Here is a 26752-nt window from a genome sequence, read left to right on the forward strand (position 1 = left end):
TCTCTGTTTTAAACAAAACTTCAGAAGAATCCCTGTGGTTTAAAAGAGTACATACATGCTTAAGTACATATTAAATTCTATACTCTTGGAATAATGATGCTCTCTCAAATATATCAGTTTTATTGTCTGCACTGGGTTCCAGACATGTGTGGATACTCGTAAGCTTTGAAATGCTTTGCCTCTTGAACCTAGGATCTCGGGCATCCATCCAGTTTATGGCAAAAAAAATTGAGTAGTCATCTGATCTGACTGCAGGTAAAAGGCTTTAGATGTAATCATTTCTGCTGTGATGGTCAGCTGGATTATGCACTAAGGTCCTCCAAATGATAGTAACTTGACATGCAGGATGCACACTAATAATATGGTTAGCAAGTGTTTAAGATCCAGAGGAGTTAGCCGTGTTAGTCTGTAGTAGCAAAATCAAAAAGAGTCCAGTAGCACCTTTAAGACTAAGTTGTAGTAGGGGTCCGGTACAATCAGCCTGTTTAGATGGCTAATTACTGTGCATGCAGTCAAAGTGTTTAACTGCTTCTGCTTTGGCAATAGGAATTGCAATGACAAAAGATGTACAAAGCTCTGTTGTTGTGTTTTTCCCCCCTCATTTATACATGGCTGTTGGAGCCTGTTCTCTTAACTGTTGAGTATCTCTAATTAGTTAGCGACATCTGCAACAGTGAGCCATCTGCAGGTTTTTTCCTCCAATGAAAAACAACAAAATTTAGCTACCTTGCTTACTATTTGAAATAGCAGTATAGTTTTAAAGTAATAATTAAGCTTCTGCATGGGAATATTTGTGCTATGCTTGAACTCAGAAGTATTTTCAGAACAAGTCTAAGGACATATTTTTAATGTGCTTCATCAGCTCAGATGAATAATTGAACCAGCCGTGGAAGCAAGCATTAAATTGCATTCTGTTACTTAACCACATGGGGGTAATGCTGCACCATTAAAAAAAAACTCTGCAAGTGGAATTCACCTTCTTCCTTAAGCTCTCTTCCCAGATAAGCTGGTTTGCATTTTTATTATTATATAATGTGTCTGAAAAAATGTAAACAGCCCCCTGCATCTTTTCAACAGTTCTACAGCATCAAATTACAATTCACCAGTGAAGGATTAAAACAATTGCTATTTCTGTCTGAATATGAAGTCTTGAGTGCATTAGAAAAAAAAAATCTGTAAAATGAATTTTTGCATCCAGGATGCTTGGGACTCTTATGTTTAACCATCCACTAACTATGCTTTCAAACAGGCATAGGCAACAGATGGCCTGCGTATGGCCCCCAAGGTAGTTTTGTTCATCCTTGAGGCTCTTGTCAGAACTTTGACTATTCCGGGTTTAGTTTATGTGCATGTTGTGCGGCAAAATATATTTCTGGTGCTTGTGTTTTCAAAGATATTTAAGAACACTAATGTATAAATGCACATAGGCAAGATATGCTAATTAAAATTCTAAAACCATCTGTTCATGATTTCTAAATGTTGACAGCATGATTTAAATTTGAAGTACTGACTTGAGCTTTTCATGTTTGAGAGTAAAATATGTATGCATGGAGGTGGCATGTCCATTAGTAGCATGCAGCTGCAATTAAATGTAGGAGTGTTGTGTAAGCTGGGGTTTTGCTCTTCTGTCAATGTATGTGGCATTGCTTTGTAAAGTATTTGAAGTGGTTGGTAGGCATATAATGCCACAATGTTGCTGAAACTGAGTTTGGGGTCTGGTCAGAATGGGCCTGGATTGGAGACTTCCTGGAAATTCTGTGTACACTTGCCTTGGACTCTATGATGGAAGAAATGTGGATTATAATAAGTTATCTGAAGAAGCCATTATTAGCAAGTAGTTTTAAGTTTATCTCTTTACCCAAAGCAGAAAAGACTGATTTCACTGGTTTAGTGCTTTCATGGCTTAGGAGAATCTTGCTATGAGAAGTGTTCCAATTGTGCAAGTGTAACTAGAGCAGTAGAAGTATCAGATCCTATATGTTTAGTGGTTCTTGCTGGTATCGTTGAAAGGAGTGAAGTCAACAAGACAGACTGAACCTACTAGGCCTGTATGCTGTCTTAGAGTTCAAAGAAGCCTTTGTTCTGGTTTCTTCATGCTTTGTTGCTATGTTCTCAGAATTCTTATGGAGTAACTACTTTGAGCAGTGTAAAAAATAATTGTGCCCTAACTAACATCTTCTCAGAGGACCCTATTGCTGTCTCTTCCCTTGCCTCATTTGATCTTAAAATTTTATTCCATTTTTTTTACTAGCCCCAAAGCAATTCACAATACAAATAGCAAGATTCAGTAAACACATTCCTTGGAGAGGGATGCTGAGGCTGAGCTTAGCTGAGTGCAGGTACTAGCTAATGCAACTTGTCTTACCAGCAGTGCACAGGAAGGATGACAATGTGTGGTCAGTACCTGGATCCTTGATTACATGCAAGTTTCTTATCCTCAGCAACAACACAACTGAATTAATGTTTAGATCATCTTTGGAGGCCAAAAACTAGGAAGAATATTTTATCTGTAACGGAGAGGTATGCACCAGATTCAGTACCATTTTACCCTTATTTGTCTTTTTTCTGTGTTAACACAGTAAATGATCTTGGAGGTGATTTCAAGGGACATGGAAAAAGTTCCTCGGCTGCTGACAAAGTTGTTGAAGAAATAAGAGCCAAAGGTGGCAAAGCAGTAGCTAACTATGGTACATTTCTTCTTTCTCCTTCTCAATAAAAATGTATGCTCTGGTAGCTACTACAGAATACAAATCTGACACTAGTTTACTGGAAAAAATCTTGAAAGTCTGTCACATGAGTACTTAAATCAATGTTTTTCCGTTTGAATTTTGTCTTTAAGCTCATCAGTTGGTTCTGGTCTCTAATTTGGAAGTGAAATCCAAATATCATGGAAAACTACCCAGATTACTGTTTTATTATCATTTGGGAGTCACTGTACTAGGTAGACAATGGCTGTCGTCACACGGGCTTTTATTTAGCGCTAAAATGGCGCTATTTCCCAGCAAACACCCACCTTATTCCAACACTGTAGCGATTTTCTCTCTTCTGCTTTGTGCTTGATAGTCGCGCTATTTTGTGCCTCAGTGTGAATGCCTCACATCGATGTATTTCGCCTCGCAACGTCCTATGCCCTCCCTTCAATCCCAGAATCCATTTCTTCCTGCGACTCCCCCTTTTTTTATTTTATTATGTCCTTATAACGCCATAATGACATAACACAATGCAAACTTTCTGCTGAAGTAAAAATGACTCAATCGCCATGGCAGAGTCTTCAGCGATGGGGATCTCATCAGACAGGGAGTTTTCTGCGGGCAAAGGGCTATTTATATAATTTCAAAGTTGGAAAAACAAAAGGGTTGTAATGTTTTGCTCTAGCGGAATGTTTATGTGCTGTTATTCCGTTATAGCGGAATTAAACGCCAGAATAATTTTTTTAAAAGGGGGGAGGAGCTGCTTCTGCGCGGTTAGAGAGAACAGAACAGAGTGCTTCGGTGTGGACAGCTGGTGGCGCGAAGAGCCGTTAGGTGACCCAAAGAAACGTTACTGTGCCGATAACAGGTAGGACGCTATATGCTGTAAATTTAACGGAAGAGATGCCCGTGTGACGACGGCCAATGTGAAATGATGAATCATACGCCCATGCTGTTTTAAAGAACTGTTGTGCAAGTGTATTATTATAGATTGGTCTAGTTCCCATCAAATTTTATTTGTGACAGCTCGATTCTTTGCTTTGGAAACATGCAATAAATAGTAGGAATTCATTTGACTTATCCTAAAGCTCTAATATTGGCTCTTTTCATACAGCTTTTGGCTGTTGGTTGCTAGTGAATTTTTTGTGCCATTTCAGACACAACCAGTTTGGCTACCAGTTGCTAGTAGATTTTTAAAACCTTTTCTCACAAATCTGCATGTATCCTGTGTGCAATGTGGAGTTGAATCTTTAAAAAAAAACCCGTTTCTCCTGTTCTTAAGTAATCTGTAAACTTCCTTACTTGCTCCAGTGCATTGTTTGAAATATCTGCAGTGATTCCACCTGCACCACCTTTTTTATTTTCCAACCCATTTCCAGCACATTCTTTCCCCCTATTTTTTTAACAGATAATGATTTTCACTATAGCACTGTACTGCTACAGTGATAAACATTGGTATTGCCCTTCTGGTATGGTATCATGATATTAGTGCATTGACAGTATAGCACTAAAGTTTAAACTGTTTAAAAAAAACCACTCAGCATCACCCAAAAAAGCAATGCTGTTTGAAATGGCCACAGCAATTCACATACGATTCATAAATGGATGTAAGTGCTGTCTGAAACTGCCATCCCCACATCACTTTACTCAGAGTTGGGGCAGCAACGGATAATAAAGGCTGTGTTAAAAAGATCATTAAGAACTGCTAATTCTACCTAGTACTTACACAATAATTGTGCTCCTTTATATTGAAAGAGTTCTTAAAGCCAACGAATATGTCCTAACTGGTAATTTCTTGATCTTGGATTAAGTGATATATGGAAGTGGCATCTTACACTATGTCGATAACCAGGGCTTTTTTTCTGGGAAAAGAGGTGGTGGAACTCAGTGAGTTGCCCTTGGAGAAAATGGTCACATGGCTGGTGGCCCCGTCCCCTGATCTCCAGATAGAGGGGAGTTTAGATTGCCCTCCGCGCCACTGAGCAGCACGGAGGGCAATCTCAACTCCCCTCTGTCTGGAGATCAGGGGACAGGGCCACCAGCCATGTGACCATTTTCGAGAGGTTCCGGAACTCCGTTCCACCGCATTCCAGCTGGAAAAAAACCCTGTCGATAATCCTCTCACAGCCTTTCACCATCTTTGACCCACTCCAATCCTTCCTTCACAGGTTTGGGAACTTCCAGGCAGGTAAAAACTGGGTCACCACATGCCACCTATCTAGCCTCCACTGTAGCAGGTAGATCCCTAAATCCTCACAGAGTCCCCTCTCTCCTCTTGCAGAGGCTATACCAGACAGGCCGCCAGTTCCCTGTATGTACCTCCCCCCCTCAGCCAGCTACAGCCCAGGGCTACTTGGGGAAAGGGAACTCAGAGGTTACTTTCTCTTTATATACACTGCCACCATTTAAGCTTGGCCCATTTAACATGACCTGAATGTCTGAGGCCTTTGTGTGGGATATTTTCCCTCAGTCAACGATTTTAAGCCAGCCAGGGTTAAAATAAATAAATAAAGAAACTTTATTTACAAGATGGAGCATAGGAGTGAATGGATTTTAAACTATTAAATTGGAATTAAACAGAGAATGTTTCAATGTAATAGAACAGGTTTGAAATCAGCCAGCAATATCTCTACTGCCTCTTCTCAGCAGAGTCAAAACCTTTTTCCATTAGCAGCTTCCAAGAGCCTTCTCTCCCTCCAACAGACACTAACTCTCATTGGCCCAGCATTCTGCCTGCTCCCATTGGCTGTCGCTCAGGAGAGGCAGAGCTGGAACCAATCCTGTCCATCACAGTTATGCCTTAAAGAAAAGGAAGCATGTTGGAGAAATGTTTCACCTATTGTACTTCTAATTGTAAATGTATGAAATTAATACATGCGCATAAAAAAAAAACATAGCTTATTCAACTGCTCATGGTATGGAGTTTATTGGTGCTACTCCCAGTACTTCCATTTATTATGACAAGTCTACAATTGCTACCATGTAATGTGTGAAGTGGCACCGAGATATTCCTGTGTCTCGCAGTACTTGCTATATGTCTTTTTGAGAAAGAGATATACTCTTCTAATTCCAGCAAAGAAACCAGAGAAGAGCTATCTTTTATACATCTGAGGTCATTTGTTTGATATTTTAAGTGTTCTTGTGTGACATACTCATACAGACTGCTTTAGACTGTAAAGCAATTAGATACTGTGCTTTCCTGAATTTAAGTTATGATGTCAGAAGTAACTGTGAGTTTAGATGACAAAACGTTTCCTGCATCTCCACAGACAAGAAGTTGAGACACTTAAATAACAATAAATACTAAATCTATCTTTCTCTATTTTTCAATGCGTAAATCATACATTAGTTTCTAAGGTCATACACTATATGTGCATTATGTTCCAGCTTCAGCAGCTTGTGCTGCTCTCTTCTCCTGATGATAGAGAACTGCTGAAATGGCACAGAGTGCACTGAACAGAAGCCAAGCCAGGGGATGGATTGGCAACTTTTCTGATGTACCCGTGCTTTCCATTCATGCCAGGGCCACTTTGGATCCAACCCAATGTTGTTTCCTGTCTCCAAACTATCTTCTCCACCTGTGTATGTACATGAACAATATGTCATATGAATGAGATGTGTATAGCCTGGGAACTATGGTTGCAGCATAGCTGTAGTCACAGTTTTTATTCCCATTAGACTGCCTCTTTCTTGTGTCACAGTGCATACTCGACTAAAATCAGGACTATTTCAGATGAAATTAAATGTTTTCTGTGAGTTGGCCTAAAAGACTTTTGCCTCTTTGTTCTCAGGAAGAAGGGTCTGTATTTTGTATTATCTGTATTTTAAGAAATGTATGCATTTTTGTGGTTGACTAACGGTTGTTTCTCTTTAACTGATTTTTACAGATTCAGTAGAAGCTGGTGAGAAGCTTGTGCAGACAGCACTGGATGCCTTTGGGAAGATCGGTATGATTTCTGGATTATGTGGATTAATCGGTGGAGGGGATAGATGTTTGGAGGTGCCTGTCTTGGCCTTGTGTTCTATTGCTCCATTAAAAAAAAAATACGCTATAACATTTGGAAGTTAGAATCTGCCACAGTGGAAAAATACTTTTATTAGGCTGTTTGAAATTACACTTCTTTGTGAAGAAGCTTTACAGTAACTTAGAGACTTCCCTGAATTTCTTGTACTTTTTTCAGTTTATTTGGTTGTAACTCATTTTTTTTACTGTAGACTTGGTCTCACCCATGCTGTTAGGAGATGAAAGCCAATACTGTCTACAAAAACAATATTTGCAAAACTATATATATGCTTCTATAAAAGGTTTCTATAAAAAATAGACGGCAATTGCCGTCTATTTACAATACGTTCAAATGTTTCTATATTTATAAGATCATCAGTCCAGTGAATTACAGTATACAATAATTAAAAGAAACATATTTTGCATTGGCTGCTTTTAATAGTTTCTTCCCATGTAGATGATAGGATTAGAATTAAGCCTGGAATGCACAGCTGCTGCTGAAACTGGAATCTTTGTGTCAAGTACTTCCCTCTTACATCTAGGATAATTTACCCCATATCATGTGTGGATGATGTAGAGTGGATGTAAGAAAACAGAAATCTGGTATTGTTGTGTTGGTGTACTGATGTGGAGTACTGATGTGAGGGTGCCAATGCCAGGCTTGCATAATATAGTTCTAGACTTTTATCAGTATTAGACGTGTGTATGTAAGTCAGTTTCTGTATGTTGACCATATGTCAATTTAAACTAAAACAAGTTAGTAACACCCTCGCTTCCAATAAAAGCCCTCAGGGCAAGTTTGCTCAGCACAGCAGTGCCCTTTGGTAGTTCTCCCTCTGAGGCGGAGGACATCTTGGGTGATTCCCACCATCCAATCAGGGAGGCAGGAACTAACTTTCTTCCTCTTCCTGTCTAGCCTGTGGGACCACCCTCTCTTCAGTTCTGTTCCTGCCTCCAGGGAGAGCAGTTCTTCAGCAGACTAGCTCTGCTGCCTTTTCTCTATCTCTTATTTATCTTTCGTCTTCCTCAACCATTCTTTACCTTACTCCTTACTTACTTCATTACCTTACTCTCCTCCCATTTCCTCTTCTTTTACTCCTCTTGCCAAAGAAAGAAAAGAAGAGGACGAGATGGTCTCTAGAGAGTCATCGGACTCTGAGGAAAGCTTCATGGAGGAGAATATGGGCTGTTCCCGCGGAGCCGTCCTACCGGCGGCGGGAACAGCCCCAGCCAGCACCAGCATGCCTCTTAGGCTGTATGGGTTCCCTGGCCAGAAGAATAAGGGCTGTTCCCACGGAGCCATCCTACCGGTGGTGGGAACAGGCCCAGCCAGCTGAGAACAGTGCCACCTGGCAGAGCTCAATTTTGGCAGGAAGCAACGCAGTGAGTGACTTCCCGCCTAATCTCAAAGACGCGCTTGCCAATCTCCTGGCAGGAGAGACATGGCTGAAACATAATCCAGACACCCAGAGCTCCAGCCAACAAGCCCAGGAGGGCCACGTAAGTGTTCCCCCAAGCGTGTTACCTCCAGAATTCCTGTCAGCAATTGGACTGACTATGAGGGAGGAAATCCTGTCACTTTGCCAGTCAGAAGCACCTTAGCCCTGTAAAGATTCCAGGAATCTCCTCAGCCCGGGCACCATGTGAATGTGCCCATGCCAATCTCATGGCTGGAGATTTTACAGCAGGCCTTTCCCCTTTGGATTTAGCCCTGCTTTTACAACAGGATCTAGCCCTGCCTTTCCCTGTCAGATGGGTAATGTATAAAGGACGCAAATATGCCGGTGTCTTTGAACCTTTTAACTCTTAAGACTAACCAGGAGGGAGGAAATAGTGGTGTGGTGTCTACCTCCTCCTCCCTCCATGAGTAAGGCTGTAGCTCTGTGGAAGAGCTTCTGCTTTGTATGCAAAGGATCCAGGTTTGTTCCCCATTAACTCCATTTTAAAATATTAGGTAGATGAGGGGAAAAACCTCTTCCTGAGACCCTGGTTACCTGCTGCCAGTCTGAGGAGATAACACTGACTGATGGTCTGAGTCAGAATAAGGCAGTTTGTAATGTTTATCAGTCAGGGATCCCCACTGAGCAGGGGGATTGCCCTCAGATACGCTGTAATGACAAGGAGATGTGGAAGAGGAGAAAATATCCCTACCAGAACAGTCAGCCCAGCTGTCTGAATCTGAGGTCTACCAGTATTTACTACCTAAGACATTCTCAGCCCTTAGAGTGGTAGAAATTACCCCTGGGGGAGTAGGACCCTTAGACTGGGAATACCAAATCCAACCCAGGGAAACAAGAGTCTCTTCCTAGTGAAGGTTCCTCAGAAAAGGTCCTCCCATTTCCAGAATATTTGGGGAGAAGGTTCAAGGCTGAGTGGTCTAAACCATAAGCCAATTAATAATCCCCAAACTTGGTCCCAAAACAAAACAAACTGTACTCACTACCTTTCTTTGCTGTGAGTTGTTGCAGGTACCTGCGATGGAAACTCCAGTGGCTACACTTCAGTCATCTGGGCTCTGGTCAGAAGATGGGTAAGGATCAGTCTGAGACCACTTAGACAAGAGGAGAGAGGCCATGCCAACAAGAGCTCACGAGGCCGTGACTATGGCTATTAAGGCTACAACTATTGTCTCAATTGCCTCAAGAGTGTCAGGAGTATGGATCTGGAAACTGATCCAACTTCTCCTGTACAACAATAGCTGCCCCCATTGAAGGGGCAAACAGAAATGTAAGGGCCAATACCTTCAAGACAGACGTCATCCTGGATACATTTACCTTTTTCTTCCAGGATTATCATCTTGACAGCAGTAACAGGCCGGCACGCTTGACTAAGAGCATGGCCAGCAGATTCACACTCTAAAAAAATATCGTCCTGGCTTACCTCTTTCAAAGAGACAAGCTATTTGGGGATGCCCTGGGAAAGATCTAGATTGAGACCTAGGACAGAAGAATATGTTGCCAAAAACACTCAAACAATCTGAGAGGCGATCCATTGGCCCTCAGCCTTTTATTCACAACACACACTACTAAGGTCCAGACAAGATTCCAAATGGCCATCCTGGGGTTAATCTAGGCAGCCCTTTAATAAGGGGGGTCCTTTCAAGACCCCACTTGCAGTATAGTGGTTAAGTAACTGAACAGTGATGCAGTACTCTGCAGGTTCAAATCTCACTGCTGCCATGAACTTGCCACATGGGCTTTGTATAAACTGGTCCTCTCAGTCCCAGCTCTCCAGCTGTATTGTGGGGATAATGCTTACCTTGTCTCAAGATCAAACAGACAGTTCTCCACACGTGGAAAGAGATTCAACCTTAATACCCAGATCTCTAAGACAGGACTTGCTAGCTGTCCCTGTGAGAGGCCAACTACTCTTTGCCATCAAGCCTAGGTTGACAAGCAGGCAGGCCTTACAAATAGTCTCACAAGGCTATTCCATACAATTTGAAAGCTGCCTACCAGAAAGGGGTCTACTCAATCTTCTTCTCAATCCCTAAAAAGAATAGGGACTGGAGGGTGTTATTAGACCTCAAGTTTTTTGAACAAGTTTATCAAATTGTATCACTTCTGAATGGAGACTCTGCACTCAGTCGCAGTGACCAATCAGTCAGAAGAACACATGACATCTACAGATCTCACAGAAACATACCTCCATGTACCTATTCTGACAGCCCTTCAACAATACCTAAGATTTTATGTTAAAAACAAAAACAAACCCGTCAGTTCTGAGCCATCCTGTTTTGGCCTGTCCACCACACCAAGAGTATTCACAAAATTCATGATCAACCTCATCATACGTTTCAGAGACGGGGTATTCATATTCACTTGCACCAAGATGATCTCCTGATCGGTTCAAGTTCAAGAGAAAATCTCACCACAATACTCAATTCACCATTCAGTTCCTACAAGCTTGAACACCTGGGTTAGATCACAGTCACCAAAAGGGTTTTTTTTCCCCTATCCCTCACCAAAGAAAAGGTCAGGAAGACCAAACAGCTGACTGAGACTGTCATCAGAGTACAAAATCACTTCTCACAACACTACTGAAACTGATGGGTTGGCTAGTGGCCACCTACAATGCAATACCTTTGGGGTCATCTATAGGCAAGACTACTTCAGATCTTTCTTAGATCTCATTAACAACAGATCATGGAGAAGACAGATCTTCCCATCAGATACCACTTCAGATCAAAACCCATCTGAGCCAAGGTCACCAACCCAATGCAAAGCAAACAATTCATGACCCCCTCAAGAACAACAAATATTTACAGGTGTAAGAATCAGGTTAGGCATGTTTTCCTACCAATGACTTAGAAAGGTGAGCAATTTGTCTGGCCCTGTTCCAGTTCAGAGATCTGTATGGACAAGGTAGCAGACAAAACATATATAAACAAGCAGGGGGGATTCAAGACCTCGAGGCGACACACGGTGGCAGCAAGGATACTTACCTGGGAGGATGGTCACCTAGCTTTGATCAGAACTGTACACATCAAAGGCATATCCAATGCCCAGGCAGACTGGCTGAGGGGACAACGGGAATAGTCCCTTAAGAAATATCTCATAACATTGCACTTCACAACACCTCACGAACCTGTGTGCGCCCCAACACAGCCATCAACTACCAGGGTACATGACAAGATTTGTTCTATTCACAAGCAGATGCCCTGACATTGCAGTGGCCATTAGGCCTCCTCTATGTATTACTACCCTTACCAGTAACAGACCATGCCTTTCCACTTTCCAACAGATGGTGATATTTCCACCTTTCACCCTACTGACCTCTTCGGTCAAGTTACAGCAGGGACCAATTTGGCTCCCTCATTTAGATTTACTCTGCTTAACCGTGTGGAAATAGAAAGGAACGCCTTCCTAAGATGGGGATATTTCTGAGAGTGGCCAACACTCTCCTAGCATTCAGAAAACAGTTTATACTCAGAATTTACAACTCTTATTGGGAAGCCCTCACTCAGTAGACATTTTACACAGCCCTGACCAAACATCCATTTGAACCGGTCAAGGACGTTCCCCTGAAAAGGCTTAGAATGAAGACTATCTTCTTTATTATGTTCACGTCTGCCAGAAGATTTAGTCAGACCTGAACTCTGTATCTTTCCCAATGGTAAGGAGATGCCTCATACTGTCTTCCAAAAGCGTATTCCAAACTGCATAGTTTGCAAGAGATAAGGCTACCATATTTCTACCTGTACCCTAAATAGACTAGGGGGAGGCTCTGACACAACCTAGATGTCAGAAGGAGGCTCAAGGCCTATCTGCTCCAAATAGTGCAAATTAGAAAGTCAGTCTTACTGTTCTTAAATATATCTCCCCTCAATTTGGGTAAGAAAATGTCTTCAGCAGCAGCAAGTGCCAATAGCAAAACATACACTATTGAAACTCCTAAAAACTCTCTTCGTAGAGGTTCCTTGTGGAATATCAGCTCACTCTTTGAGGAGTGCTACTACCAGTGCAGCATTACACAGGAACACTTCTGTAGAAGAAGTCTGCAATGCAGCAACAAGGTTGTCTGTCTCGACCTTGGTAAGATGTTACAGATCAAATCTATATGATTCAGCGAACACTGACTGTAGTAGAAAAGTACTGCAGTGCATGATCGTGGACGAAGACCACATCCCACCCAGAAACTGGAAACTGCTTTGGGAGCACCCAAGATGTCCTCCGCCTCAGAGGGAGAACGGACCTTTGGATACTTACCGTGAAGGGTCCTTCTCCTCTGAGGAAAGGAGGACATCTTGCCCTCCCCGGGTCTCCGTCCTTCTCTACCCTGCTGCCTCATTCTTCTACCTCTTCTGGGTTATGCTTTATTTACAATATATGTTAATGCAACAGGTGTTTTTTCTCTCAGTATTGACAGTTGCTGAATGATAAATTCAATGTTACTGCTTTGTGGAGTTACCTGAACTGAAGAGAGGGTGGTCCCACAGGCTAGACAGGAAGAGGAAGAAAGTTAGTTCCTGCCTCCCTGATTGGATGGTGGGAATCACCCAAGATGTCCTCCTTTCCTCAGAGGAGAAGGACCCTTCACGGTAAGTGTCCAAAGGTCTGTTCTTCTGACCTATCTGACAGTACTTTCTGCTGCCTGCTCACAGACTTTGTAAATAATACAAGTAAAATCTAAAATAGGATTAAAGTAGTCTAGTTGTTAACAGTGCAGTCCTAAGAATTATATCCATCTAAGCCCATTGACTTCAATGGATTTAAAAGAGTGCTGCTCTGTTTAGGATGTTACTGTAATTCGCTCATATTCTAGTAACCATTATCTGTTCTCTAAGAAAACTTTTCCAAGTGTATATGTGAGATACACCTTTCACTGTGTACATCCATTATGATATTATAAGAAGTGAGCCAAAAGCCCCTGTGAGCTGCAGCCAGTTCCTTTAGTAAATATAAGCATTCTGTACCCATGCAGCATGTGTGTGTTCTCTCTCTCTGGACTAGTCGGATTTGGTACAGGCCAATATGTAATACAATAAGGTAATAATAAATAAAATAAGAATGGATTTGATACATATACCTTAATATCTTATATGCATTTTTTGCAGATATTCTGATCAATAATGCTGGGTAAGTAGATCTAGATATAAGGTTTTGTCCTCCAGTTATGTGACTCTCACTTTCAGTTCGATAATTTTATTCTTTTTTGTCCCCATAGTATATTGAGGGACCGTTCATTCACTAGGATAAGTGATGAAGACTGGGGTGAGTTGATTAAATAGCAAACCCTTTTTTCTTTAGACATTTGGTTCCCTGCTTTCAAGAATCAACTAGCATAATGGCTTATTTTTTTGCCTCCTAGATATAATTCACAGAATTCATTTGAAAGGATCCTTCCTGGTAACCCGAGCTGCATGGAATCATATGAAGAAACAGAATTTTGGAAGGTAAATACAGGTTTGGCTGCTCACTGAACATGCTGCATAAAGATACAAAATGAATAAAAAGGAAAAATACTTCGTGGCTATGCTAGATTTCTACCTGTTTCCCTTTAAGGTCTTAACATATCCATTTTGTTTTTACTTGCATCTCTTCATTGCTTTTGCAAGAAATACCCGACAGTTTGTAATAATTAAAGCAGTTCTTGCCTGGGAGTGAGAAATTATTTCAATAGATGCTTCAGAATATGCCCTTTAAAATCACATTTAAAACATCTTTTAAACATAGTGGACAGCCCCATCCAAAGGTCATCCTTGGCGACGGTGGCCGCATGTCAGTGTAAATGCAGCACCACTCATCCGCTCCCTAAGGACTTTTGTGGGAGAGCTGGGCCAGCCAGCCAAGCCCGACAAGGCACAGCCAGGAGAGAAGGTGGCATCGTTGCCCCTGCAACATTGCCAGGATCCACCAATTGCAGGGTGGCTGCAGTTGACAGCACTGTGAGTGACAAGGGAAGGCCATATTTCCTGTCCCCAATTGCCACTGCCATGCTTTCGCCCCTCAGAGAGCAGGTGGACAGGGCAGAGAGATCCCCACGATCGGGCTTGCTGCACCCCCAATAGATGCACCTGCCTCGGGGAGAGGGACGCTAATGATGCAGACAGGGCGCTTGCCTAGCCACTTGTCTATTCCCCATTTCCAATAAGGGGCAGGCTGGCACCTTGCAACACCACTTGCTTGCAACCTTCCTCCCCTCCACCGCTTCAAGAAACATGCACCCTCTCCCAGAAAAGTGAGCCTAGAAAGGCAGCAGGACACAGTGAGGGCCGCACTCGCAGCCTGCAGCACTCTGGATCAGGTCCCAGAGAGGAAGCTCCTTAGAGTCAGGTGTGGGCTGGGTTCTGTAACGAGTGATAGAAATGCCCATTGGAAACTATGGGAGAGGCTGGAAGGCTGGGAATGACAAACACCCACCGACTTGTGGCAACTCCATTTGAACTCATCACTGCATCACAAAGATGTGACGAGAATGTGGGTCAGACCTCAAGAGCCATGCTGCAGTCCTGGAATGATGCCCCCCAGAACAGAATGATGGCATGTGGGTAAGCTGGATGGGGCCCCAAGGTGCCATTGGACACCTGCTCCTTCCGGCAGCACAGCAACACCAAGGCATGAAGGCTTGTCGAGCCACTTTGGGGGCACCCCATCCATCCCAGGCCTGAGCCAGGAATCGTTTGCAGGGATGTGTGAAAAGACATCCCTATGGGGACGTGGGGGGAAGGACACTCATCCACAGGCAAGAAAACAAACAAGAAGGTGGTTGTTTTTCAACATATTTTATTTAACTGCAAAAACTGAAGAGGCTATCTGGACATGCAGGGAGCTGATTGGGCACATGGAGGGGGGCTCGGTTGCCATGGGGGCGCACGCAAATTGGTTTCTGCGGTAGTTGGCATCCTGTACTCTGCCAGGCTAGCTGGGCGGGGCTGGACGTGGGGGAGAACCAATTTTCCCATACAGTGGGCACCGATGAGCTATGCCACTGTTTTTTGCAGTCTAACTTTCTGTTGCTGCAGTGGGTGGGCCCTGGTCAGAGTGGCTTTGGGATCTGACCAACTCATGCCCCCCTCCATCCTGCCCCCCCCCGGCACTGGCGCAGGGACTTGTGCCACACCTATGCCGCCATCCAGCTGCTGATCCTGGCCACTTGTGGCGCACTGTGGCGGTGGCGCTCCTTGCCTGGCCACCAGTGGTGAGGGTTTATGCCCACGTAAGTCCGAGTTATGATAGTGTGCTCCTTCATCTGCTCCCTGAATGCTTTCTGCACCCACCCTCAGGACTGAGCTATACGCCTAATCATAGAACATAGAGTCCATAAAACATAGAGGCCTAACCCAATCAAATCACCTGTGCCTCTCCTGCAAGTTCAGGCAAATTTCATCCATAGTCAAGAGTGAGTCTCCTTCTGATCTCATCCCATGGGGTTTCTCTGCAACCCTGAAAGCCAGGAAAACCTACGTCATCATATTCTGAAGGTCCTCAAATTATCACTGTTACCGTCTTACCCGCATATAAGTGGACTAACAGTGCAGGACTATGCAGAGTTGTTCCAGTCTGAGTCCACCACTTTCAGGGGGCTTGTACCCAAGTTATTTATAGGATTGTACTAGAATTGCATGAAAAGGTAGCCAATGAAACATGAAAGAAGCTGCTGTTTCACTGCCTCTCCAGTACAATGTGTCCTACCATTTTTTTTTACCCAAAGTCATATTTAAATTTGATATGGCATGAAGAACATTATATGAAATCAAAATATTGGTTCTTTTTCTCAGCTCTGTTTATAGGTAGATTCATTTATTTAGCTTTTATGTGTTCCATTTATGAACACTATTCACTACACCCATCCTAAATTAGTGCAGAGGAGGCAATTATTTTTCTCTATTAATTTGAGCGTTACCATACATTTACCAAAAAGATAAAGACTATTTAACATCATATAATATTTTTAGCAGTCCTTTCACCCAATAGGGGGTGATATTATCATGTGACCTTGTCATTTTTTTTAACACGAGCATATCATTTAATTGCTGCAACTTTGGCATGTTATATAATAATAGCAGCAGCAGCAGCAGCAACAACAACAACAACAACAACATTTGATTTATATACTGCCCTTCAGGACAACTTAGTGCCCACTCAGAGTGGTTTACAAAGGGTGTTGTTGTTATCCTCATGAAAATCACCCTGTGAGGTTGGTGGGGCTGAGAAAGCTCCAGGAAGGTCACCCAGCCGGCTTCAAGATCATCCAGCTGGCTTCAAGTGGAGCAGTGGGGAATTACACCTGGTTTTCCAGATTAGAGTCCTGCCATTCTTAACCCCTACACCAAAGTGGCTCTCAATATGAATTCAGCCAACTTAAAAAAAATTATAATGAGAATAATATCTTAGGTTCCTTATTAACATTTAAAGATGGTGCTGTAAATATGTCTATCATTTAAAGATCTGAAAATCTCTTTGTAGCTGTATGAATAAGAGCTGATTATTCCTTAAAAATAAGATACAATGCATTACAGGCTTAAATTTCTCATGATATCACTTCTCAGAGTTCTTGTTACTGTGATATTTAATTCAGGAATTTGTGTTTTCTCTGTTATTTTCAAGGATAATTATGACTTCCTCGGCTGCTGGAATATATGGCAACTTTGGTCAGGCAAACTACAGTGCTGCCAAACTTGGACTTCTGGGTCTGTCAAACACACTTGCAGTTGAAGGCAGGAAGTACAACATCCACTGTAACACAATTGCTCCTACCGCAGGATCCAGACTGACTGAGACGATCATGCCCCCAGGTAAACAACTTAAAATCTGCTCTTCTGCTTTTCTGGTTTTTATTGAGTTTTGGATTCAGTCAAGAAGCAAAGAAATATTTATTTATTTAATTTATGTCATTTATAGTTCGCCTTTCTCACTGAGACTCAAGGCGGATTACACAGTATGAGCTTAGTATAATCAGTATCAAGTACATTTCCATACAGTATCAAGTACATTTCCATAAACAATGCCATAGGGTAAATAGATACAAGTTTTAAAAGACATAGCATTAGCAAGCATCCAATACAAAGTAGAAGAAAATACTGGAACAGAACAGAACCATTTCTAGGATTGACATTAGACAACATAAAGCACAGGTAGTACATAGGAGTACATATTTAAAGCAGCAGATAATATGTAAGGCAACATAGTGGTGAAGTCCCTAACTCATTAGCAAAGCATCTGAGACCCCATCCCTACAATACAGCATTCGAGTAAAAAGCCTTTTTGAATAATTCAGTTTTGCATCATTTGCAGAAAGGCAGGAGAGTGGGGGCTCTCCTGACCTCCTCAGGCAGGCTGTTCCACAGGGTTGAGTAGTCAGATTTCATAGGCTGTCATAGATTTCAGAGGGAATAAATTTGAGGATATCAGTTTAATCTTATGTGAACAAACTGGAGGCCAGACTGTTAAAGAACCATTTTATATTACTGAAACCAAGGGGCTTCTGGATTCTGCTGTCATAGAGCAGGTGGATTAATTGGGCCCAAGTTCAATAAGATTGTGTTCCTTTGCTTTCCTTTGATCATCTGTGACTGATGATTACAGTATTACTACAATAATATTATTACAGTATTGTTCCTTAGGGGAACAGTAAACTGAGGCAATATTACAATAATATTATTATAGTAATGTTCCTTAGGGGAGCAGCAGGGCTTTTTGTCAACGGGAACGTGGTGGAAGGGAGTTCCGGCACCTCTTGAAAATACTCAGCAATAGTGCGTGAAAATAATATTATTTCAAAGAATCCTGTGTGTTTCTTCCTCATTTCCCTCTTGAGAGTTCTGCCACCTCTTTTCCCAGAAAAAAACCCTGGGGAGCAGTAAACTAAAGCAAGGAATGCATTGTGCTTGTGGCTGGGTTCTGTTCTGTGGTTTTTCCCCACTGACTGAACCCAGTGCCTGGCTGCTCAGAATTACGCTGGTTCTGTTGGACTATGCAACAGTGTTGTTTGTTTCGATTTGGTTTGGGTGAAATTGATGTGATTCTCTGGTGTGATGTTTTCCCCTTCACTTTGGTTCTGTTAGGCTTTCTATGGGATGATCCCAGCTTGCATTTAGGAGCGTACATGACTATGGCAGCTTTGCCCCAGTGTGTTTCTGCAGTGGGAGTCAGCTTTGACTTTTTCTCCATAGGAAACATTGGTGTAGCTGGGGGGCACTTTGTACAGGGGGCAATAGAATTGGTCCCTGTGGTCCAATCTTCCTGAAACTTGGGAGGGGGTCCTTAGAGGACAGTCAGGAATAGGTCCCCTGCAAATTTGGTGGGGTTTGCTTAAAAAATGCCACTTTTACGCCCCCCCCAGATAGCCCCCAGATATTTTCCCCATATAGAATAATGCAGAGTGGGTTGGAGGCACCGTCTTTGAGGGCATGTGTGTGTGTATGCGCACGTATGCGCGCGCACACACACACACACACACCTATTGCTTCTTACTTGGGCCTTGGCCTTTAGCTGTACTTGGTTATTTCTTTTACCTGTGTGGTGATATTGGAATAGATTGAGCAGTGAACTTAGCTCACTTCTATTCTTGGGATCTCTTTCATAGCCGAGACCTACAGACAGTTCAGATTGTTAATGCTGTTTATATTTATTGGAATTTAATTTTTAAAAATAGTTTGATTTGTTCACTGTTTTGGAAACGTATTGAGGCCACTGGTTAAGTACAGCAAGGTTCTACTGATCTTTGATATATAAGCATTTATGGACTTGGACACGTCTGTGCAAAGACAACATATAAATCAGAAGAACTTGTTTTCCACAATTCTCTAAGAGCTGTGCGCCCAGTTCTTTAAATGAACAGTTCTACAAATGACTACTGTAAGCATCCTGCTTTTTAAAATGAAAGACTTTAACTTATTAACACTTTGTCAAAGTCTTTATCTCAGTTCTTACGTCTCTGCTTGAAGGCAGACACACAAAAGCAGCACACTGTGCTTTTAAGGGTGCCAATTTAATAGGTACATGGTGCCTTAGAAGGAAACATTTAAGCTTGTCAAGTTTGATACAAGTAGAGTCAGCTGTTTTCAAATAGTAGAAAAGACATTCACAGCACTTCCTGTGCTATGTGGGAGATCTATGGCCTTCTAAATTATTGTAGACTACAGTTGTGATACCTTTAATTGGGCATGGATTTCCTGCTGTTCTGGGAAATGGTTTTGATGTTTGAAAGAAATATGAGGTACTGTTAGACATGTGAAATTTAAATTGTTCCTTGAAAATCCATAAAATAGTATGTTTTGTTGGGTTAATTTGTCATCTTTGTTCTTACATAGAAATGTCTATATTGCAGAAATATATCATGAACAGGTTGCAAATGTAGAATACCATCTTTTAACAAATAGATTTAGTTCTTTACTTCAGTGATGCCCATAGGTGACATATAATGCAAGTCTAGACATTACAATTTTAGCAAGTTGTATGCTAACAACAGTTTACTGAACTGTCAGGTGGCATTTCAATATTCTGCTGTTTATACCCTTCCAGAAAGACATTTTAGGGTGTGTTCAGATTTAACTTTTAACAAGCATTAACCTCGGCTGTACACAAATCCAGCATTACCAGTCCTGCATACTTCCCTCCTTCCCTGCCCTTTTTCATGCGAACATTTCCAGTTAGAAATGAACTTGTTATCTGTGATGTACATATGCTGTCAGGCCAATGTTAGTTGTTCATAAACTGAGATTTTAAACCTGAATTAAACTTTGCTTTAAAATCCCAGTTTGTGGAAGGAAAGCTAAGTCCCGTTAATCTGCTTGCCTGGAGTCATAGATCATAGATAACAGGAGTTAGTTTCGAAAAGAGATTTTCGGTGTGAGAAGGGAAGGAAGAGTGAGGTGTGCTTATGTGCATCTTGGTTTAATGTCAGTCAGAAGTGACATATCAGTATAGACTCAGATTGTCTATTTATGTATGTTCGTCTGTCCAGAATGGAATTTTCTGTATTGCATATTACTTTACAAAAAGTACTAAGAAGGAAGTGTCTCACCGAATTTAAAGTTTGTATAGGTGGATAACAACTAGACATGGGCACGAATGGGAAAAAAACACGAACAAGCTGTTTGTTCCCGAAGACGAACACGAACAGACAAACGGAACCGACCATATCCCGTTAACGAACATGTTCGCTGTCCAGTGTTTGTCGGTGCCAGAGCAGCCATGATGATCTGGCTGTGCCAGGAAGGCCTAACAAGGCATCAGAAGCCTGTTAGCAGTGGGAGTAGGCCTGATCAAAATGTGTCAGCCCTCATTTGAGATACCCACCGGACTCGACGGGCAAGGCTGCGCAGCGACAGCATGGAGAACCAAGGGGCAAAATGTTTTCAAAGCCTGTGGAAGCCCACACACTCCATGATGTATAGGGGCAAGCCATGTGGGCAGCCATCTCTGCCAAGACGCGAAGGCCCGCCTCCTGAATCATCAACCTCGCTGTTCTAAGCTGTGTCCCAGACCCCAAGGGGACAACCTCCGCGAGCGTGGCATGCCAGAGCACTCTGCTCTCACCAGCATCACCCTCAGGGCAAAGTGACCCTCCCACTGACCCCCACTCAGAAGAGCTGGTGGCCCCCTTTCTCCCCCCAATGGATGTTTCATTGGGTGAGGAGGGAGACAGGCTCGGGTGGTGCCTCTTCATGTGCCGAGTCAGGACCGTCAAAGACAGGTGCTTCGGGTTTTTGCCCCTGTGCACCAGGACATCACAGGCACGGCACCACACCACACGGGGGTCATTAGGAAGGGCCCGAAAGTGCCTCCATACGGAGGCGTTGAAACATGGACCACCAGCTGTGGAAGGAGGATGAATGGTTACAGGCTGTGCTGCGGAACTGGCCATGGACAACGGAGTGAGGGGTGGACTGCAGGCGGGGACACCACCAAGAGTTTGGGATGTGGACGGGAGGGATCTTTCATAAAACACAATCCATTCCTCCAGGGATCCATCACCCACCTCCTCCTCAAAATGTTGAGAGAGATCCCAGCGGAAAGATTTCTTTGGCCTCCTCCACAGCCCCCACAGGTGAATCTGGGAGAGCAGGAGTACTCTCTGCTGTCCCCGAGCCACACCCAGTACTGCTTTCCACAAGTAATCCAGGAGGACTGCCTTTGTACTTCACCCACGACCGCTCATGGCAGCCACCACAACATGAAGACTCATTGTGCCACCAAACTAGAATTAAGGAGGACAGAAAAGGAGAGAACACTGTGAGCCCTCAGCCAAGGTGCCCACAGAGCTTGGCCCCAGAGCCTGGCAGCAACCCTAGAACCAGAAACTGAGGCTAGAGCCCTAGCCCAGCACACTCGCAAGCCTGACCACTAGATCAGGCACTGATATTGGTAATAATAATAATCAGTGTGAGCCCTCAGCCGAGGTGCCCACAGAGCTTGGTACCAGAGCCTGGCAGCAGCCCTGGAACCGGAGGCTTCCAGGGCTGCCTCCTAAGCAGAGGTCTCATTGAGAAATGTAGGAGGTCTGTGGTTGGCAGTCAGAACTGCCTAACAGGGTTTGCAGGGAGGAGATTGGAGTTCCCATGGCCACAGAACACCCCCCTCCTCCCTCCCTTCCCCCTGGTGTCTGCTCCCATGTAACCAATTTGCAGCTCCACACTTGGAAGGAAGACCTGCCCATCAAGCTAAGTTGGGCTTTGATTGGGGTGTCCGGGGCGACAGAGGGAGTGCAGACAGAGTTCAGGCAGTCCCTCCCTCCGTTGCCGAGGGAATTGATTGAAGGCGCCTGAGTGTCTGGCTTCCCAAACAGTGGCCGAGCACAACGAACGAGGCTTGCAATGGCCACCTGTTCAGCTGGAGTGGCGCCTCACAAACGCCACGTTCATGAGTAGCCGAGCAGCCTGTTCATTGTTTTTTTCCGTTCATAATGCTGTTCGTGCCCATGTCTAATCACAACCAGACCTTTTTCTTTTTGTACTGACATGAAGACTGTTTGAGTGCATCAGAAGTCTTGATAGGTCAGCATCACAACCTGGATCTTATAAGCCTGTATGAGACTGTTAATACCTTGTGGTATCACCCATTTTGTGTATGTTATTGTTCCCTTGGTTATGTGATAGCCATGCTGTGTCTTTATTATTCTTGTTCCATATCTTGTTTCATTTGTGTACAGCCCCGAGTTTGCACTTTTAGGTACTGTTTAATTTGTTTTATTTTGATTTTGTCCTTGATCATTAGATATAGTGAGACTATTGATTGTATATGAGTCTAATATGTAAGCACATAATACTTAATGAAAACATGTTGTTTAATGTCTGTCTAACCTAGATATGCTGGATGCTTTCAAACCAGACTATGTGGCTCCCTTGGTACTTTGGCTTTGTCATGAAAGTTGTCAGGAGAATGGTGGACTATTTGAGGTAATATCTTTTATTTTCTTTCCTGGCAGTGATTTGTTTTCACAGCCCATCATGTTTTCCTCATTTGTATGTTTGTACTGAAGTGTTTGCTTTTATTCTAGAATTTTGTAATATCAATTGCATTTCCTTATATGATGGGTAAAGTTCAAAATATGTTTTGCTGCATGATAATTAAGTTGGAAGGTAACAGTGGTTTTCGGTATTAATTTTAAGCATAAAATGTTACCCCTTGACCTGAAAAAAATTGGTGGAAAGTGCTGTGCTATCGTTATGTTGCTCCATCTCATTTATACGAAAGAGATTTAAATGTACAATAATGCTGGGAAATGTGTTGCATTGCAGAAAAGGCAAAGCTTTTTATAGCCCTGGTTGTCTTGTATAAAATTATTTCCCTGAGGAATTGCTGTGGCTCAAATGCATCAGGATCCTTTTCATCTAGTGTGTTAGTCTTTATTGGACTGGGAAAAAAAGGTTTGGCGGCGAAAAGAGTGTTTAATTGGAGAACCGTTATACAATCTGTAACCCATCCAAACAAATGTGGATAGAGATACTTTCACAGTTCAACCCTGATGTTATCTAGTTCCAGATCTTTGAAAAAGAAGGTCCCTCCGATGCATTACTTGCTGTGATGTCCCTGTTTACCTGGCATGTCTAACTAAATCAGTGTGAAAGAAACTAATAATGTCTTTCTTCATTAACATTTGCTGGACATGTGGTCCTTCAGCCTTGAATTACAAGGAGCATGAATGGCTCAGATGGTTCTTATCTAGATGATAGGTGATCCCAGGGCCACCACTGCCCATTTTACCTTTGAACTTCCTCATTTTACAAGTGCCTTAGGGATATAGGTCCATGTTGCAGCATGAGGAGGGAGGGAGGGCTTCTGTCTTCTCTTAAACGTCTTCAAGAGCCCAACCACCAACAGTAGAAGTTGGACTCTTGAAAGCAGCCCAGGAGGGGGAGAAGAGCCTCTCTTCCAAGTGTGCAGTGCTGAGCAGAATCAGACACCTGTGGTATTGGTAAAGTGAGGAAATTCGGAGGTAAAATGATGGCAGCATCTCCAAGAATGCTGTATCATCTAGCTTGGCCCTCATTTTCCTTCTGCAGATTTCTAGTGCAAATATTAGTCACATTGATTGTATGTACCTTATATTAAATGACAGAGAAATGTTGAAGTTTTTGCTGCTTTACTGTTCACCCAGTTTATCAGTAGGTGCCCTAGCTGAGCTGCCAGAGAGACTGTCTATGACTTGGTGTGGAATACCACTAGATTGATTGATCTGGGGGATTTCAACAAATGATGCTTGGTCTTGTCAGGATTAGGCATTCATGGCCACCATGGCATTTATGACACTGATCCAGGTTGTTGTACCAACATATGAGAGAGAGCATATGCTAGAACCTGCTTTTTGAACGGGCAGGTTTCTCATGATCTGGTAAAGGGGATTAGAAATAAAAACTTTGCTACACCCAGTTTGCTGTCTGCGCATGGCATATGTGATACTGTTGCTTCTTCACAAGGGTGGGAGTCTGATTAGAATGTTCTATCCTTAAAGATTAATGGATCCAATAGATTTCCAGAGTGCTCAGGGGTATTTTGAGAATATAGTCATAAGTTAAATCTCTGCTTCTTGTATCTCAGAAAATAATATTAGCATTAAACCTATTCATTACATTAAGGGTACACATAGGTATTAAGAACTCCCAAAATAATGTTTACAGACAATACATGATCAAGAAATAAAATGCATTCCCATTAAAGTGAAATATACTGTTCTGTCCTCATTGATTAGCGGTTCTATTTAATCAGTTGTTTTTTGAAGTTTACTGACTCTTCAAAAATTATTTTATACCACAGGTTGGAGCTGGATGGGTTGGAAAATGTAAGTTGCATTGATCTGGTTTAATAATACAAAGAAAAATGCACTTTACACAATTTAACATTAGTGTAATAAAAGTAAATATTTAATTTATGATTAATATTGATGACATTGGAACATGACAAATATTTAGTCATACAGTTGAAAAGAATTGGTTAATTAGTCATGTGCAAAATCTCTTAGCAGTGGCTTAGCTATCCTTGGCAAATATGGACTTGGTGCCACATTTTGAAGGCATATACTTAGTGCCTTCTACAACAATAAAGCCTTCTTTCCTTGGAAATTCAGATGATCATTCTTCATAAACATTTTGTAGTCTCTCTATTATATGCTGCTGCTGCTGCAGTTTTTGGCTGCTCTGAATGGTTGTTAAATGCCTCCTATTATTGCTGTTCTGACAGTACGCTGGGAACGGTCTGAAGGAGCCATTGTCAGGCAGAAGAACCATCAAATGACACCAGAAGCTGTGCAAAATAAATGGGAAAAGATCTGTGATTTCTGTAATTCCAGCAAACCTCGGAGTGTCCAAGGTATATGTCATTCTAAATTCTCTGCTATTTTTGTAATAACATATTGTGATCTCTTCATGGAAGAACCTGAAGAAATAACATCCATGTTGTTTCTTTATACAGTTTTCTGACTTCGTTAATTAGTTCTTTGTAGCTCTGAACTCTTACTTTCTGAAGAATAGCTGTAATCTGACAACAAGACATGTAAAAGTCAGATTGCATGTGTGCAGAACAAGGTAGTGGTATATTCAGGTGGGTAGCTGTGTTGGTCTGTCGTAGAAGAGCAAGATTCTGGTCCAAGAGCAGCTTGGAGACCAATAAGATTTCCATATTATTACTGTTATTTCAATTTATAAAACGCCCATCCTCAGGGGCGCTGGGCAGTGAACAACAGTTAAAATCAATAAAAACAAGAAAATAATAATTCTAAAAGCAACATACAATAAGCAATAATAAAATAAATTAATCAAATACATTAAGGTGCAATGGTGGGGAGAACCACTCCCTAAAGTGGGAGGCCGACATGGCACCGCCTCCTTCAACCACTGAACAGCTCTGTCTTACAGGCCTGGCGGAATGATATGTTCCGCTGGGCCTGGGTCTCCATTGACAGAGCGTTCCACCAGGCTGGGGCCAGGACTGAAAAGGCCCTGGTCCTGGTTGAAGTGAGGCGGGCTTCCTTAGGGCCGGGGACCACCAGTATGAGCTTTCAAGAGTCAAAGCTCCTTTCATCAGATACAAGGAGTGGGAAAAGAAAGGAGTCTTTATAACCCAGGCAGGGGTTGGGAGGAGCATTGCAAATTAGAGTGTCAGGAAGCTAGCTACAATACATATTGATAGCTTGGTAGAGCAGAGGTGCAATGTGCAGTAAAGGACCATCTGTAATGTGAGAAAAATCCTACGTCTCGATTCAGTCCCTGGTGTGTGTGTGGGGGGGGGGGGGAGTCCATTGTTCTGAAGTTGCAAATAAACTCAATTTTAGCAAGGTTGTATGGTAATTTCCCTTTGAACTTAGTCAATCTGATGGTACTAAACCAACTTTCAGTTACATCAGCCAGAAGATGCTATTTTCATTAGGGATATTGCAAAAGTTGCAAAAATGTTGTTGACTTTCATACTTAAAATCATCATACTGTTCATTTAAATAGGAGTACACTCTGAATTTTTTCAAAGTTGAGGAACATGTACAGAACCTTGGAATCTGATGAAGGCATATGTTGTACAGGGTCAGGAATGGGTCACTAAAGTGACATTTTTGAGCACAGATCACTCTGTTTGTCTCTCTTTGGGACTACCTACTTGGGATGCATCCTATAAATGCATCCTGTAGGGGCAGGATTTGGAAAAACCTAAAATTCCTATGAAGCTGTGAAGTGTGCCTGTGTGAATTCTTCCAGGTGTGAGTAGTTTGCCTGTCTTTTCCATTAATCAACACCAGCCAGACAGAAGGAGGTATCTTATAAGTAAATAAATAATTACAGAAAGGAACATCAGATGGGGAGAGGAGGAGGTGGCAGATGAAGAGGATGGTAAAATGTAGTATGAGAATATGCATGCGCAGTTGGCTTTTTAATGAATGAATGAACATGTGCAAAATTACCAGCAGAATATTTTCTAGATTGGTCCAGACTAGATGGACCAATAGTCTGGCCAACTGGAAGATGTTGTCTTAGTCCTGCAGGAAAGTTTAGGATTTAGGAGTGGTGTTGCATTCTAGGAGTAGGCAGCAAACAAGCCATCCAACCAAGGCTGTCTGCTGATCATAGACATGCTCTCGAGCCAAAAAATAGTAGAAAATTACCTCTCACATTTCCCCCTGCCAGTGGAAC

General features: G+C 42.5%; 1 protein-coding gene across 1 annotated transcript in view; it reads left to right on the forward strand.

The window, feature by feature from the left end:
* HSD17B4 (hydroxysteroid 17-beta dehydrogenase 4) overlaps nt 1-26752 on the forward strand; it is a 103038-nt gene that overhangs the window by 17343 nt on the left and 58943 nt on the right. Inside the window, exons 3-11 of the mRNA XM_054986590.1 lie at nt 2580-2687; nt 6578-6637; nt 13250-13271; nt 13360-13406; nt 13504-13588; nt 16743-16930; nt 22443-22534; nt 24393-24417; nt 24816-24944. Of these exons, the coding sequence (XP_054842565.1) occupies nt 2580-2687; nt 6578-6637; nt 13250-13271; nt 13360-13406; nt 13504-13588; nt 16743-16930; nt 22443-22534; nt 24393-24417; nt 24816-24944 (756 nt within the window). The remainder of the gene's footprint in view (nt 1-2579; nt 2688-6577; nt 6638-13249; nt 13272-13359; nt 13407-13503; nt 13589-16742; nt 16931-22442; nt 22535-24392; nt 24418-24815; nt 24945-26752) is intronic.

This window comes from Eublepharis macularius, chromosome 8 (assembly GCF_028583425.1).
Source record: "Eublepharis macularius isolate TG4126 chromosome 8, MPM_Emac_v1.0, whole genome shotgun sequence".
Taxonomy (NCBI): Eukaryota; Metazoa; Chordata; class Lepidosauria; order Squamata; family Eublepharidae; genus Eublepharis; species Eublepharis macularius.